General features: G+C 44.5%; 1 protein-coding gene across 2 annotated transcripts in view; it reads right to left on the bottom strand.

The window, feature by feature from the left end:
* Nucleotides 1–16,727: 16,727 nt before the first annotated feature.
* The window catches only part of LOC126101038 (trypsin delta-like), a 114,060-nt gene continuing 112,557 nt past the window's right edge, over nt 16,728–18,230 (bottom strand). Inside the window, exon 3 of one of the 2 annotated variants that reach the window (XM_049911702.1) lies at nt 16,728–17,106. In XM_049911702.1, the coding sequence (XP_049767659.1) occupies nt 16,852–17,106 (255 nt within the window). In that variant the 3' untranslated portion in view covers nt 16,728–16,851. Of the gene's footprint in view, nt 17,251–18,230 lie in introns of both variants that reach the window. The other variant, XM_049911701.1, reaches the window with a different exon arrangement.

Below are 18,230 nucleotides of genomic sequence, written 5' to 3'. Positions count from 1 at the left end.
TTCCGAAAGTCAAATGGTATATCGCCAGACTCATATATTCTACACACCAACGTGAATAGTCGTTTTGTTGCCACTTCCCCCAATGATTTTAGAAATTCTAATGGAATGTTATCTATCCCTTCTGCCTTAATTGACCGTAAGTCCTCCAAAGCTCTTTTAAATTCCGATTCTAATACTGGATCCCCTATCTCTTCTAAATCGGCTCTTGTATCTTCTTCTATCATATCAGACAAATCTTCACCCTCATAGAGGCTTTCAATGTATTCTTTCCACCTATCCGCTTTCTCCTCTGCAGTGGAATTCCCGTTGCACTCTTAATGTTACCACCGTTGCTTTTAATGTCACCAAAGTTTGTTTTGACTTTCCTGTATGCTGAGACTGTCCTTCCGACAATCATATCTTTTTCGATGTCTTCACATTTTTCCTGCAGCCATTTCGTCTTAGCTTCCCTGCACTTCCTATTTATTTCATTCCTCAGCGACTTGTATTTCTGTGTTCCTGATTTTCCCGGAACTTGTTTGTACTTCCTCCTTTCATCAATCAACTGAAGTATTTCTTCTGTTACCCATGGTTTCTTCGCAGGTATCTTCTTTGTACCTAGATTTTCCTTCCCAACTTCTGTGATGGCCCTTTTAGAGATGTCCATTCCTCTTCAACTGTACTGCCTACTGCGCTATTCCTTGTAAGAGGTGTGTGCTGCCAGCGATATGTAAGCTATAAGAGAATCTGAGACCAAAGAGCAGTGTTGACTGCAGTACGAACTGTGTAGCAGTAGCAGTAAGTTGTTGCTTGCGAGCAGTCGCCTGTCTGCGCTTGTCAGTCCTGTCTGGTGTATCATGTTGGCTGGGCCGGTCGCGGTGCAGCGATGCCGGAGCCTGAGTATTATTGTATAAGTTAAAAAAGCAGCCTCGCGCATATCTAGTAATATTATGTAAACTCACATGTAAATCTTTTAAAAATGCCCTAATAATAATCTTTGTCTAATTTCTAACAAGCATTCATTTAAATTTAAAGAATTTAATTTTTTTTAATGCATCATCATTCCGACCGTTGCGAAAGAAAAATCATTTGCTTCCTTTCATAAATAACAAATATATAGGCCAGCATTGCACAGAGCTGAGCCGGAAAAGAGCTATTGTAAGAGCAGAAAGTTGCCGACTTTATCGAGGTGAGAATTTTTGCTTTTTATTCAGAATGATCTTACAGGGCCATGACGCAGCACTGCTGTCGTCCAAATTTTACCAGGTTACTGAATTTATTTTTTATTACGAGGTTTAGGAATTTTTCTGTTTCGAGCTTATATTAAATGAGAAAAGAATTTTGTGGGTAAAATAAATGGGAGCTAATTTTGTTCAGAGTTTACACAAAAAATAGAATCATATTATTATTATTATTATTAAGTTTTTTTGTGAGATTACACAAAAATTAGAATCATTAACCAAATAATATTTAAAATTATTACGTGTGGGGAGGTTACATTCTTATTGCTGTATCTATAGCGTTAGAGAATTTCAAACGTATCTCGTCATTCCTTAGTACTTCCGTATCCACTTCTTTGCGTATTGATTCTTCCTGACAAATGGCTTGAACTTCAGCCTACTCTTCATCACTACTATATTGTGATCTGAGTCTATATCTGCTCCTGGGTACGCCTTACAATCCAGTATCTGACTTCGGAATCTCTGTCTGACCATGATGTAATCTAACTGAAATCTTCCCGTATCTCCCGGCGTTTTCCAAGTATACACCCTCTTGTGGTTCTTGAACAGGGTATTCGCTATTATTAGCTGAAACTTGTTACAGAACTCAATTAATCATTCTCCTCTTTCAATCCTTGTCCCAAGCCCATATTCTCCTGTAACCTTTTCTTCTACTCCTTCCCCTACAACTGCATTCCAGTCGCCCATGACTATTAGATTTTCGTCCCCCTTTACATACTGCATTACCCTTTCAATATCCTCATACACTTTCTCTATCTGTTCATCTTCAGCTCGCGACGTCGGCATGTATACCTGAACTATCGTTGTCGGTGTTGGTTTGCTGTCGATTCTGATTAGAACAACCCGGTCACTGAATTGTTCACAGTAACACACCCTCTGCCCTACCTTCCTATTCATAACGAATCCTACACCTGTTATATCATTTTCTGCTGCTGTTGATATTACCCGATACTCATCTGACCAAAAATCCTTGTCTTCCTTCCACTTCACTTCACTGACCCCTACTATATCTAGATTGAGCCTTTGCATTTCACTTTTCAAATTTTCTAGTTTCCCTACCACGTTCAAGCTTCTGACATTCCACGCCCCGACTCGTAGAACGTTATCCTTTCGTTGATAATTCAATCTTTTTCTCATGGTAACCTCCCCATTGGCAGTCCCCTCCCGGAGATCCCAATGGGGGACTATTCCGCTATGTTTTGCCAATGGAGAGATCATCATGACACTTCTTCAATTACAGGCCACATGTCCTGAGGATACACGTTACGTGTCTTTAATGCATTGGTTTCCATTGCCTTGTGCATCCTCATGTCGTTGATCATTGCTGATTCTTCCGCCTTCTCCCCATTGGCAGTCCCCTCCCGGAGATCCCAATGGGGGACTATTCCGCTATGTTTTGCCAATGGAGAGATCATCATGACACTTCTTCAATTACAGGCCACATGTCCTGAGGATACACGTTACGTGTCTTTAATGCATTGGTTTCCATTGCCTTGTGCATCCTCATGTCGTTGATCATTGCTGATTCTTCCGCCTTTAGGGGCGATTTCCCACCCCTAGGACAAGAGAGTGCCCTGAACCTCTATCCGCTCCTCCACCCTCTTTGAAAAGGCCGTTGGCAGAATGAGGCTGACTTCTTATTCCGGAAGTCTTCGGCCGCCAATGCTGATTATTTACCAAAATTTAGGCAGTCGCGGGGATCGAACCCGGGACCGAAGACATTTTGATTATGAATCAAAGACGCTACCCCCCTTTTTTTTTTTTTAAATCTCATTTTTGTTCGGTTTCGTTCGTTGCATCTGCTCAGGGCGGACGTCGTAAGACATCCATTTAAGTTCGTTGTTGATCGATTAACTCAGTTTTTTTTATTACAGAGGGCAGCTAACCCTCTGACCGAACACGCTGAGCTATCGTGCCGGCTCCCCTAGACCACGGGAACCCACTGTTTCCATATTCTGCTAACAGTCATTGGACGGCGACCAACGCGAGCAGCAATGTCGCGATACGATAAATCGCAATCGCGATAGGCTACGATCTTTATCAAAGTCGGATACGTCATGGTACGCATTTATCCTCCTTACACGAGGCATCACAACAACGTTTCACCAGGCAACGCCGGTCAACTGCTCTTTGTGTATGAGAAATCAGGTCGAAACTTTCATCATGTCAGCACGTTGTAGGTGTCGCCACCGGCGCCAACCTTGTGTGAATGTTGTGAAAAGGTAATCATTTGCATATAACAGCATCTTCTTCCTGTCGGTTAAATTTCGCGTCTGTAGCACGTCATCTTCGTGGTGCAACAATTTTAATGGCTACTAGTGCATTATCCTGCTGATATGTAGGGTTTCGCAGGGATCGAATGAAGGGCAGAGCCACGGGTCGTAACACAGAATATGAATTGAGAGTAAATCGAAGAAAGACGAAAGTGATGAGAACAGCAAGAAACTTGAACATCAGGGTTGAAGTTCGCGAAGCAGATGAAGTTAAGGAATTCGGTTAACCAATGACGGACGGAGCAAGGAGAGCATCAGAAGCAGTCTAGCGCTGCCATAAAGGACATTCCTGGGCCATAGAAGCCTACTAGTATCAAACACACACCTTAATTTCAGCAAGCAATTTTTTAGAATGATCCTTTAGGAATTCATGGACTTCGCTTAGTACTAGAGGCAGCTATAGAGGGCAGAAACTGTAGAGGAAGGCAGAGATTGGAATACGTTCAGCAAATAATTGAGAATGTAGACTGCAGGTGCTACTCTGAGATGAAGGGAGTGGCACAGGTGAGGACCTCGTGGAGGGCCGCTTCAAACCAGTCATAAGACTAATGACTCAAAAAGAAGTGGACGCGATGATTTATTCACATCACTCATTAAATAGAGAAAATTCCAAGATCTTACGGGCGTAGGTATGAAGGGGCTGCGCGAGCAGCATTGAGAGATGGTATTTACGGGTTTGAGGAGTGAACTGGATGCGTGCCGAGCTGCGATGCTCGTCTGTTGTAGTGAACTTGGTTGGCTTGTGCTGGCGGTGGTAGTCTTTGTACGGCATGGACCTAAGGCACATGTACTTCTGTTAATTTTGATAGGACCTATGGCACGTCTGGCTGCTTACTACTGCACTCAAAGGTTTACGAGAGGGTCACTTCCGACAATACTTAGTTAGCAGGCCATGTAAGATAATTTTTAAAAATAAAATAATACTTTTTATAACCGAATTTTTTGAGAAAAAGATATTTCAATTTTGGCAAGTATGTGGACTCTGTTCCTACTGTCACAATCGTGAAATTACACTGCTATGGACAACTATGACCACGCTTATGGTGCGCCACGTAAAGGGAAGAAAGAAAGTAAGTTCAGTTTCATTAATCATTAAAGTAACAAATGCGGACAGTTTCTTTGCAGAACGGACCATTTATAAATGAGATTTGTGTTTTTATTCCATGATTGCCTTCACAATGGCAGCCGATCACAGCATTTTCGCACTTTTTAATAACCCTAAACTACATTTTTCACTCAGGAATAATTAAAGCAAAGGCGTTTTCCATTGCGCTGGAATCTTCTCACGTAATTTCAATCACCAACTTTCACCGCAGAATGCGAAAATATTTTGTTGACGCCGACTTACATAGGTAGAAACGATTATCAAAATAAAATAAGGTAAATGAAACCTCGCTCGGAAAGATATCGTCGTTCGTTTTTTCTTTTCCGCGCGCTGTGCGAGAGTGGAATAACAGAATTGTTGTGAACATAGTTCGACGAACCCTCTGCCAGGCACTTAAGTGTGATTTGCCGAGAATCCACGTAGAGGCAGATGTACTTAAGATTCATTAGGATCAAATTTCTCTTTAGTAATTCCTGTCACTTATTCTCATGTGCCTCCATCATACATTTCCTATTACTGTTGTTTTAAAGTTTCCTTGACTGGTGTATCACTTAAAAAAGATGGCAACGCAAAATAGTGCATAAACATACCCCAAACAGAACTTCATCAAAGTGCGCCATCGCCATGTTTGAATTAGTTTCGAAACCATGAAAGTAACTTTCAGGATTTCAGATTATACAAGCGTAATCTCTTTTAAACGAGCATGTATTTTTTTTCTTTTCTCATCTCTAAAAGGTAAGCTCACTACGACCCTCGATATTTATTGCACAATACCACAAGCACGTTCTTCGTGCTAAGACACTGGCGAATGAAGTTTGAGAGAGCCCTCAGTAGACGGCAGTACTAATCTTTCGTTGTCGGCAGCCCTCTAGCAACAATATGTAGTTGCTGAGAGAAGTGCTCTGGGGTAACAAGCGCCTTGCGGAAAGATTCCCCCGTCTTCCCTATTGGCAGAAGTAAGGCCGTAAAGGCGGATCGTGAATCGTGCTTGGAGAGCTGTCAGTAGAGTGTTTGCTGGTGAAAGCAAAGGGCCCGCGTTCAAGTCTTGGGCTGACAAACGAGGATGTTAACACAAACATGCCGCTCGACTGTGTCAGAGCTGTGCACTATGACTCTCTAGTTAGGAGTTGCAGATGGCAAAACCATTAACTATCTCACTTGCCACCAAATATACTTGACTTTACGGTCCACCTGTTACTGACGCGGTTGTACTGTAGGATGTAATCCTATAGTGTTGTAGATAACGTTAAGAATGTAATCACTATAAATTCGCGCAGTTCTGTCGGAAAAAGGGTGGAGGCCAATGGTTGCACCTTCAGGCCTAAAGTTAACAATGTGTCATTTAAAAACTAACGTAAGACGGATTTTTCATGGATAAAATGAATTTTTTCTTCTCACTACATATGACTGGTTAGTTTGCGATCTAAACGGTGAGTCATCTATGAAGAGAACTCTCCTCCAGTGAAGTTCATTTGCTCTAATTGTATGGTAAGCAGTCTGATGTCGGTCCACACATGTTATAGGAGTCACTTACGTCAGAGAGGCTGCGTTGATGTCTCTGTGCAAACTTAACCAGGTTCGCTCTTAAATATCTCCTTCCGACTACTGCCGGCCTGTGTGGCCGTGCGGTTCTAGGCGCTTCAGTTTGGAACCGCGTGACCGCTACGGTCGCAGGTGCGAATCCTGCCTCGGGCATGAATGTGTGTGATATCCTTAGGTTAGTTTGGTTTAAGTAGTTCTAAGTTCTAGGGGACTGATGACCAAAGATGTTGAGTCCCATAGTGCTCAGAGCCATTTGAACCAATTTTTTAACCTTCAGACTACTCAGAAACCACAGCAGGGAGGTGTGGCAGAGGTAACAAATAAGTGACCTTGGTTGCAACGATTCAAACGCTACGAGATTTGTTTCGTCAATACTAGAGCGGGTCTATGTGCAAATACTGCACCAGTACTTTGCGGTGTCTGCATTACTTTTCTTCTGTCCGAGGTCCATTTGTTACTCAGATGAACTTACGGAGTAGGTGTTCTCTCCCAAAACTGTATGTGCACTATTTGATTCTTCGTATCGTTGTAACTACTGTACACAGAAACGCAGATGCTTGCTACGGGTTCGTGAATGTCTCTCCCGCAGCGATTCTGCGAGATCGGGAGAGTAACCGCACCAATACGAGTACTCAAGTATGAGTGCCATGGAAACTGACAAGACTGGTGTGGTAAGATGGGATTTGTAGCAGACTGTGTAATTTGACTTCCTCCGTTTGGTAAGGAGTCGTCGACTGTAATTTACGCTGTTTGTAGCTCCATTACCCTTGCCGCCAAAACGACAGCTACAAACAACACACGCAAATATTAGTGCACAAGTCTTATTGCATGTCAAAATTATTAATATAGTCTTGTTAGGAAGCTAACAAACGTTAGGCATGTTAAATAATAAGAAAAGGATTGCTACTTGAACATTTCCATTTCCCTCTCTCCCCGAAGTAGGCAAATACACTGTAACCACACCATGGGAACGCATTCCACGTCCTTGGTCTAGTCTCTAACATACAGTATACACATGGATACGGAAATATAAATATCGTAATTCTACGCAATATCTATTAAATTTGTAAAATAATGGGTTTCATTAACGGCACCTGAGCAGAACTGTATTAATAATCAGATTAAGACGATATTAAGTAAAAGAAAATAAATTAAATAATAAATAATTTCCATTTCCCTCTCTCCCCGAAGTAGGCAAATACACTGTAACCACACCATGGGAACGCATTCCACGTCCTTGGTCTAGTCTCTAACATACAGTATACACATGGATACAGAAATATAAATATCGTAATTCTACGCAATATCTATTAAATTTGTAAAATAATGGGTTTAATTAACGGCACCTGAGCAGAACTGTATTAATAATCAGATTAAGACGATATTAAGTAAAAGAAAATAAATTAAATAATAAATAATGTAGTGCGTGATACAATGTCAATTAATAACCCATGTAGTTATTTATAGACGTTCCTTGCACTTTTAACTGCGCGAGACCACAGATTGGCGCTCTTAAATACGACTTAACATAAGGCATGATCGAAAATGTCGACAAATTAAATGTGCGTATCTTTTAACTTTATCTACGCTACCGCATTTTTGTTAAATAATTTGTTATTACTTTCCCGTGCTTTTCAGTATTTCACTGCATTATATTTCTTGTACATTTCTTAGTGGCAGCAGAGTAATTATGTCGCTACAGTCCATTCTGCGACGTAATTTCAGTATGATTAATCTCCCAAATATTTGACCAAAGGCAGCCTGCTGCAGTCGCCACATACACTGAAGCCCAAAAAAAAGGTACACCCTCCTGATGTCATATAGGGCCCCACGAGCACGCAGAAGTGCCGCAACACTACGTGGCAAGGACTCGACTATTGTTTGAAGTACTGCTGGGGTAATTGACACCATGAATCCTGCAGGGTTGTCCATAAATGCGTAGCAGTATGAAGGGATGGAGATATCTTGTGAACAGCACGCTGCAAGCCATCCCAGTTATGCTCAATATTGTTCATCTCTGGAGAGTTTGGTGGCCGGCGTAAGCGTTTAATCTCGTAAGAGCGTTCCTGGAGCCACTCTGTAGCAATTCTGGACGTGTGAGGTGTCGCATTGGCCTGCTGGAACTGCCCAAGTCCGTCGGTATGGACAAAGGACATAAATGGATGCAGGTAGATCAGACAGGATGCTTTCTTACGTATCACCTGTCAGAGTCGTATTTAGAAGTATCAGGCGCCCCACATCACTCCAACGGCACACGCCCCCACACCATTACAGAGCCTCCACCAGCTTGAACAGTCACCTGGTGACATGCTGGATTCATGGATTCATGAGGTTGTCTCCATAACCGTACACGTCCATCCGCTCGACACAGTTTTAAACAAAACATCCAGCCAGTCGGTGTGGACGGTCCCAGACGAGGCGTAAAGCTTTGTGTCGTGCAGTGATAAAGGGTATACGAGTGGGACTCGGTTCCAAAAGCCCATTTCGATGATGTTTCGTTGAATGGTTCGCACGCTCCCACTTGTTGCTGGCCCATCAAATCTGCAGCAGTGCTGCACTTCTGTCAGATCGAGCGATCCCTTCAGTCACCGTTGGTCCTGTTCATGCTGTATCTTTTTCCGGCAGCAGCGATGTCGGAGATTTGGTGTTATACCGGATTCCTGATATTCACGGCACACTCGTGAAATATTCGTACTAAAAAAAATTCTCACTTCATCGCTACCTCGGAAATAATGTGTCCCATCGCTCGTGCGCCGTCTATAACAACAAGTACAAACTCACTTAAGGCTTAATAACCTGCCATTGTACCAGCAGTAACCGGTCTACCAACTGCACAAGAGACTTGTCTTATATAGATATGGTGGTTCATTGATCGTGACCAGGCCAGATATATCACGAAATAAGCGTCAAACGAGAAAACAAAGAACGAAACTCGTCTAGCTTGAAGGGGGAAACCATATGGCGCTATGGTTGGCCCGCTAGATGGCGCTGCCATAGGTCAAACGGATATCGCAGTTGATGTCATGAGGTTGTCTCCATAACCGTACACGTCCATCCGCTCGACACAGTTTTAAACAAAACATCTGGCCAGTCGGTGTGGACGGTCCCAGAAGAGGCGTAAAGCTTTGTGTTGATATCCATTTGACCTATGGCAACGCCATCTAGCGGGCCAACCATAGCGCCATCTGGTTTCACCCGTCAAGCTAGACCATTTTCGTTCCTTGTAGTTTTTTTGGTTTGATGCTTATTTCGTGAGATATTTGGCCCGGTCACTATCAATGCACCACCCTGTATAAGTGTTGCCGGCCGCAGCGCCGTGTTCTGCCTGTTTACAAATCACCGTATTTGAATACGCATGCCTGTACCAGTTTCTTTTTCGTTTCAGTGTATATACCCTGATAGTAGGCAGCAGCATCCATCTTGATTTTAATATTGAAACAGATATCATAATTTCATCATCTTCTAGCAGAATTACGTTCTTGTATGTTGTAAACGGTTTGAGAAAGATTACTGTTAACAGTAGATGGAATACAGAATGTTGAACAGCTCACAAAGGTTTTAAGTGGGATAATCTCTCGAGCACTGTTTCCTAATGCGGTGCAGAGAAACTAAATGTATTAATTTAAAAAATTCGCACACAAGACTTAGCTTGCTCTTACACACTCTTCTGCCGTTTAGAGATGTTAGTCCTCCCATAGAGCTACTATTGCTTCTATTTCCACACTAAACTACCCCGTATGCACTGCCCCCATTGAGTAAGTATTGCTATCTTTCTTTTCATTTAAACGCTACTATTTCTGTTTTTCAGTTCGGAAGTTTGGTTTTGTTAAGCATATGCGCAGGCACTCCTCATAGCCACCTTGTTGAAAGCTGACATTTCTAAGGACTTCTTGTCAGTTGAGTAGTGGAATGCAAAAGTAATCATCCGTAAACTCGCCTTAAGAGCATATTTTCCCCTCCGTCTTAGAAATTTATTTCCCTTAAATATCTGTTTCTTGGGCCATTTTTGTGTGTTCATATAACACACGTTGCTCTGGAGGGATATTTTTCTGGACATATTATGTAATTCATCAGTCTTGTTTTTTGTACATTTACGTCTGTATGTTTATGTTCTGAGTCCTTTATGCGATGGTAAGCAACCTATGAAAAATCTGTACTGTTGAAGTTCTAAATGTACATACACTCCTGGAAATGGAAAAAAGAACACATTGACACCGGTGTGTCAGACCCACCATACTTGCTCCGGACACTGCGAGAGGGCTGTACAAGCAATGATCACACGCACGGCACAGCGGACACACCAGGAACCGCGGTGTTGGCCGTCGAATGGCGCTAGCTGCGCAGCGTTTGTGCACCGCCGCCGTCAGTGCCAGCCAGTTTGCCGTGGCATACGGAGCTCCATCGCAGTCTTTAACACTGGTAGCATGCCGCGACAGCGTGGACGTGAACCGTATGTGCAGTTGACGGACTTTGAGCGAGGGCGTATAGTGGGCATGCGGGAGGCCGGGTGGACGTACCGCCGAATTGCTCAACACGTGGGGCGTGAGGTCTCCACAGTACATCGATGTTGTCGCCAGTGGTCGGCGGAAGGTGCACGTGCCCGTCGACCTGGGACCGGACCGCAGCGACGCACGGATGACGGCCAAGACCGTAGGATCATACGCAGTGCCGTAGGGGACCGCACCGCCACTTCCCAGCAAATTAGGGACACTGTTGCTCCTGGGGTATCGGCGAGGACCATTCGCAACCGTCTCCATGAAGCTGGGCTACGGTCCCGCACACCGTTAGGCCGTCTTCCGTTCACGCCCCAACATCGTGCAGCCCGCCTCCAGTGGTGTCGCGAAAGGCGTGAATGGAGGGACGAATGGAGACGTGTCGTCTTCAGCGATGGGAGTCGCTTCTGCCTTGGTGCCAATGATGGTCGTATGCGTGTTTGGCGCCGTGCCGGTGAGCGCCACAATCAGGACTGCATACGACCGAGGCACACAGGGCCAACACCCGGCATCATGGTGTGGGGAGCGATCTCCTACACTGGCCGTACACCACTGGTGATCGTCGAGGGGACACTGAATAGTGCACGGTACATCCAAACCGTCATCGAACCCATCGTTCTACCATTCCTAGACCGGCAAGGGAACTTGCTGTTCCAACAGGACAATGCACGTCCGCATGTATCCCGTGCCACCCAACGTGCTCTAGAAGGTGTAAGTCAACTACCCTGGCCAGCAAGATCTCCGGATCTGTCCCCCATTGAGCATGTTTGGGACTGGATGAAGCGTCGTCTCACGCGGTCTGCACGTCCAGCACGAACGCTGGTCCAACTGAGGCGCCAGGTGGAAATGGCATGGCAAGCCGTTCCACAGGACTACATCCAGCATCTCTGCGATCGTCTCCATGGGAGAATAGCAGCCTGCATTGCTGCGAAAGGTGGATATACACTGTACTAGTGCCGACATTGTGCATGCTCTGTTGCCTGTGTCTATGTGCCTGTGGTTCTGTCAGTGTGATCATGTGATGTGTCTGACCCCAGGAATGTGTCAATAAAGTTTCCCCTTCCTGGGACAATGAATTCACGGTGTTCTTATTTCAATTTCCAGGAGTGTATTATGCTCTGGACATCGACAGCGACAGTTACTTCCGTTGCAGAAAATCTGACCAACTGTGTGATTGGGTTGGAGAGTTTCTAGCAAGGAGTCTTCAGGTGTAAAAGTAAGTTCATACCTGTCCCACAGGAGTACTATGGGACCATTACCTTTCAAAACATATAAAAAATGACCTAGTAGATAACGTCGGAAGTTCCATGGGACTAATCGCGGATGATGTCGCAAGGCTAGAAAATTGCTGTGAACTGAAGAAAGACTTGCTAAGGATCGACGCTTTCTGCAGGGAGTAGCAATTGACTCTCGACATGAATATGGTTCAAATGGCTCTGAGCACTGAGGACTTAAAATCTGAAGTCATCAGTCCCCTAGAACTTAGAACTACTTAAACCTAACTAACCTAAGGTCATCACACACATCCATGGCAAAGGCAGGACTCGAACCAGCGATCGTAGCGGTCGCGCGGTTCCAGACGGCAGCGCCTACAACCGCTCGGGCACACCGGCCGGCCGACATGAATAAATGTGACGCATGAGGACCCTTTATTATATGATTATTTAAGTGAATACTATCACTGGACGCTGTTAATTAAATATTATATCCAAACTCCATTCACCGAAGTGAGAGACGGTCTGTAAACACACCAAGCCGCGTGATCACAGTGCTGCCGTGAGTGTGACTGCGTCCCAGTAAATGTTAGAGTGTGATCATAGAATCTGTAAAGTTCATCTCGTGAAAAACTAGTTTTGCATAATCAGCATAAGTGTCAGTGTTTGTAGTCACGTTCAGCACTCGCTGTTTCTGCACCCACCAACATCTATTCTTATTTTCAATAGTTTGATGTGCGAGTAAACTCATTATATTATTCTCCACAAATGCGGGCACGGTCGACATGTCAGTTTTGAGTCACCAAAGAAAAAATCAAAGCACATATCACCACATTCTGCAGAGGAATATATGGTTTTCAAAGTGTTTAAAACAGAGCTGTTGTACCCAGAGTAATCAAAGATCGATATCGCATCAGCAGGTACTGGTCGTTCCTCAGCTAATCGTGCGATAAGTGAGTAGAGAGTGCCACACTCCCTTTGAAGTCCCACAATGAAGATAAATCACCACATAAGCTTTCACAAAGTGTTGAGAGAAATGCGATAGAAATGGAAGTATACGAATTTTCAATTTTTTCTTATTTTTTGTTTCTATTTATTTATTTATTTTTTGTTCGTAACGAATTGCCAAAAACTGACAAAGAGCTCGCTGCCGTTAACGCAGATCAAATTTGGGCAAATTTCAGAGAACAACGTTTTATAAATATTTAAAGGAAAAGAATTTCAAATATAGTCGATGTGAACTCGATAGTATTCTATTAGGAATGACATCATTTTAGAGAGGCAGCGTTTTCTAGGAAGCACTAAATTGTTGAATGAAGACTGATTTAGTATATGGGCGGGACATGGTTGAACGCAGGACCATCCTGGGTAGATAATACCTTAAAACCCTCTAAAGAATGTGAGCAAACGATGTTTCGTCACAGGCAGCGTGTGGATTTTCGAATCGAAGAATTATGGATATTATCACGAGGAGATGCGCGCCGAAACGTAGGAGAACCGTCTGAAGATGTTCTTCCTCGGCTTCAGGCTAACACAATCTTTAGTCCTGGTAACGCGCTGTACCATTGTCATCGAAAATGAGTTCTTAATACGGAATCCAACATGCAAGATACATCAGAAAAATCTACAAAAAAAAATCGCTTTTGAAGAAAGAATTTCTCCGTACCACTGCGAATTAAACGCCGCCAAGTCAGTTTGGACCAAAATCGGATGTGGTGTTGCAACAAAACACAGAACATACCAAATATAGCAAGTTAAAGACCTAAATTGACGGCAAAAATTGCAACACCAAAAAGTAAATAATGCAGAGTAATGAAATTTCTGGAATACATTTGTGTAGGTAACATACTTCAGACATCAATATTGCAAGCTTGCAGGTTAATGTAATCTGGAAATACGCCCTTTGCAAATGCAAATTGCAGGTATACTAAAAACCGCTGTAATCGCCAGAATATGGAATACAGGCATACAAACGTGTGTGCCTTGTGTCGTACGGGTGCTGGACGTCAGATTGTGAGGTGACGTTTCGTGCCTGCTGCGCTTTGTCGGTCAGTACAGGGACGGTTAATAATGGCTGTGGACAACGCTGGGCATACCGTCCGGTGATGTCCCACATGTGCTCCATTGTAGTCAGAAATGGTGATCTAAGAGGCCAACTCGACATGTCGGCACTCAGTAGGTTGAGTTACAACAGCGGTATGTTGGAAAACAACCCCTGTAATGCTGCACCAGAAAAGGTCGAATCACCAGACTGACATACAAATTTGCAGTCAGTGTGTGTGAGAGAACCACTAGAGTGCTTCTACTGTCATACGGAAACGCACCCCAGACCTTACCTCCACGTGTCTTAACACGCAGACATGTTAGTTGACCTCATTGTAACCAACATACTGCTATCACTGGCACAAAGGCAGAACCAGTTTTAATCAGGAAACACAAGAGACCTCCGACCTTCCCTCCAATGAACTGAAGTAGCTGTCCTTAAAGCAACCAATTTGTGACAGTTTAATGTGTCACTTTTGTGTCAACTGTTGCTCAAATTGCTGTAGCAGTACGATGTGCCAGAGCCATACTCCGAAACCCAAGGTCTTCTCTCTCGGTAGTGCCACTTAGCTGTCCAGAGCCCGGTCTTCACGCAACCGTACCTTTTCGTGACTAAGATTACTAGCAGTCATGTGCAGTGGCTGCATTCCTGCCAAATTCAAAATGATTGAGATGGCTCTGAGCACTATGGGACTTAACATCTGAGGTCATCATTCCCCTAACTAACCTAAGGGCATCACACACATCCACGCCCGAGGCAGGATTCGAACCTGCGACCATAGCAGTCGCGCGGTTTCGGACTGAAGCGCTTAGAACCACTCGGCCACCGCGGCCGGCTTCCTGCCAAGTCTTTCTCCATTATCGCAGGAGGAATATCCAGCTTCTCGTAGCTCCATTACACGACCTCGTAAAAGATCAATGAGGTGTTGACAATGCTGCCATTGCCGCCTTACAGGCATTCTTGACCAACACCTCACCACGTCCAATCGCTCACGAAAGTTACAGAGATAATTTTATTTTATTTACTTTTTTTTCAAATTAAATCAGATAAGCATTCTCTTGAGGCAATACTTACGCCACTCTTAGGGGACTGGCGCGAAATCTGAATAGACGTCTTTCAGATTGTGTCAAAAATGGTTCAAATGCCTCTTAGCACTATGGGACTTAACTACTGAGGTCATCAGTCCCCTAGAACTTAGAACTACTTAAACCTAACTAACCTAAGGACATCACACACATCCATGCCCGAGGCAGGATTCGAACTTGCGACCGTAGCGGTCACGCGGTTCCAAACTGACGCGCTTAGAACCGCACGGCCACACCGGCCGGCCAGATTGTCACACAAATTTCGTTTGTGTCACAGAACTCCTGCTTGGTACTACGATTTTTTTCTTTCATTGTATTAGAACAAGGAATAACAACAGTGACTTCAGAAGATAGGAACAAATGTGCTCCCCACGTGGTGCAAAAACATGAAATGGAAATTAGACTGCATTATAGAGGATAGAAAAGACAGTTTTGTTGTAAACCTAAGGTTTGACAGAATGAACATTGTTTTATTCCACCTACAACTTTATTGTGATGATACTGTTACTAAAACCGCTTGTGTTTGGATTTTCTATGCCACCCGTCAGGTATTTCCGCTTCTTTTCTTTACGTTGTACTGTAAGATCACGATACATGTTTCCTCACAAGTGCACACACTTCGTTGTGACGTCAGTCCGGCGGCAAACGGCACAGCGTGTTCGAAGGCTTTCACTGGAATACATGGTGGATCGTAACGTACATCTGTTTCTGTATAGTCGCACAGCGCTTCGTTACAGACTCATTTAGTTATCGCGAAATCGTCACGGAGATGAACAACAAATTCCTGTAGCACGCAGCGGGAGAGTTGTTCTGTATCACGGTTTGGTTATTGTTAACGTTCCGAGGGTGCACGTTCCTAAGAGACCTTAAGATTATCTCGCGAAACAACCAAGAACATAAAATTAGAGAGACTAGAGCCCACACGGAAGCTGACTGTCATTCGTTCTGACCATTAACTATTCGCGACTAGAACAGGAAAGGTGGGATGTGGTAGCGGTACGCGAAGTACTCTGCAAGTTGACTTGCGAAGTATAGATGTAGTTCGAGATGTTTCTTCTTCTGCATGAGTTCCAGTGAGTCCATAGCATTCCTCAAATTTGTTATTTCATGTTTTGGTAGTTAAAATTGCTGTTGTGTGGAATGTTGATCGTTTCGTAGCTATGCCTTTAACTCACATACTGAGTACGTCAATGATGCTATTTACTGGCACTGTTCTTCATAACGTGTACCATGAATAATTTAAAGAAACCTATACCTTTGATGTTAATATGAGGCTGTCAAGGTGGGCAATACGCAGTCATGGCAATTTGCTTGTGAATACCTTCGCTGAGGAACCAGATGTGCAGAAGTAATTTTATGTTCTTCGTCCATCAGATTATCTGTCTAAATGGTTCAAATGGCTCTGAGCACTATGGGACATAACATCTATGGTCATCAGTCCCCTAGAACTTAGAACTACTTAAACCTAACTAACCTAAGGACATCACACAACACCAAGCCATCAAGAGGCAGAGAAAATCCCTGACCCCGCCGGGAATCGAACCCGGGAACCCGGGCGTGGGAAGCGAGAACGTTACCGCACGACCACGAGCTGCGGGCTGATTATCTGTCTTGAAGGAAGTATTCCCAGTATGTGTATCCCGTCAACACTGAGACATACTCAGATCAAATGTTAAGCTACTGTGCTGAGGAAATCACACTCTCTTAATTACACTTGGTATTGACAATGAAGTAAATAATGAAACAAAGTGTTACAAGTCTGAATACTGTAATTTTAGCACAATTCATTATTATAAAAAATACAGTCTTTAGAACAACTGGAATGTCTTTCTCGAGACATTCACTGAGCCGAGAACAGTTGAGAGCCAGGAGAGTTTAGACGCCTGCTGCAGATCGGATCCAGGAGCGCAGGTTTCCGACGTTGGCGTAGACGCCGGGGGCGGCCTCGCACTGTGAATTTCCCCAGGAGACGATGCCCACCTGGGTGTTTCCGTTGACCAGGGGACCGCCGGAGTCTCCGTTGCAGACGCTCAAGCCGGCCTGGCCGGCGCACACCATGCGGGCGGTCACAGTGTTGATGTTGGCGAAGATGCTCCTGCAGGTGTTGCGATCCACGATGCCGATGTCGACCTTCTGCAGGGTGCTGGCTGCTGGCCCGTCCGTGTAGGTGGTTCCCCAACCAGTCACCGTCACTGCGAGACCACCTGGCGGGTCGTAGCCGTCAGAGGGCAGGCTGACGGCCTGAGCGTTCGTGCCGAGGAGGGATCCAGACACCTGGAGAACATGGAAGCAAAGTCTGGTAACAACTACGTCATGAGCAAACGTGTTCTAGAGAGGAGTCGCCCAGGCTTCGAAAGGAAGATCGAAGGTGGCCTTATAGAGGATATGTTTTCAGTGATCGGCACTTCAAAAAAAAAAAAAATGGCTCTGAGCACTATGGGACTAAACATCTATGGTCATCAGTCCCCTAGAACTTAGAATACTTAAACCTAACTAACCTACGGACATCACACAACACCCAGTATCACGAGGCAGAGAAAATTCCTGACCCCGCCGGGAATCGAACCCGGGAACCCGGGCGTGGGAAGCGAGAACGCTACCGCACGGCCTCGAGCTGCGGACGGCGCTTTAAACTTCCATTGTGAGTACACTGCTTATTAAGTCATGCGAGTGAAGCAATCGTGCTGTAACTCGCACCTGTTTCCCCTAGAAGAGTGGTCCAGAGAAAGATACGCATCTCCACCTCCCTTGTGCTGTGCAGCCACTTTTGCTCCATACTGATCTTTCACGAGGAAGTTTCTGCCCTGTTTGCTGAATCAGAACTCTAAGAGAACTAGGCAGTGCACCTGATAAATAGAGCTGGTTTCCTTCGTTTCACTGCAAGGGAACAGACTATTCAGAACATCTTTCGCCAATGACAGTTATAATGGTACTGCACTAATTATTGTTTCTAAATTAGAATTGTATTAATACCTTCAGCTGTTAACATGCGTTGATATACATCAATGGGGACAGGTGAAAATGTGTGCCCCGACCGGGACTCAAACCCGGGATCGCCTGCTTACATGGCAGACGCTCTATCCATCTCAGCCACCGAGGACACAAAGTATAGCGCGACTACAGGGACTATCTCGTGTACGCCTCTCGCGAGACCCACATTCTCACCTTGTATGTCCACACACTACATTAGCAGTGTCCCACCCCGCCGGCCGAAGTGGCCGAGAGGTTCTAGGCGCTACAGTCTGGAACCGCGT

Source organism: Schistocerca cancellata, chromosome 9 (assembly GCF_023864275.1).
Source record: "Schistocerca cancellata isolate TAMUIC-IGC-003103 chromosome 9, iqSchCanc2.1, whole genome shotgun sequence".
Lineage (NCBI taxonomy): Eukaryota > Metazoa > Arthropoda > Insecta > Orthoptera > Acrididae > Schistocerca > Schistocerca cancellata.
This window is presented reverse-complemented; position numbering and strand designations above follow the sequence as displayed.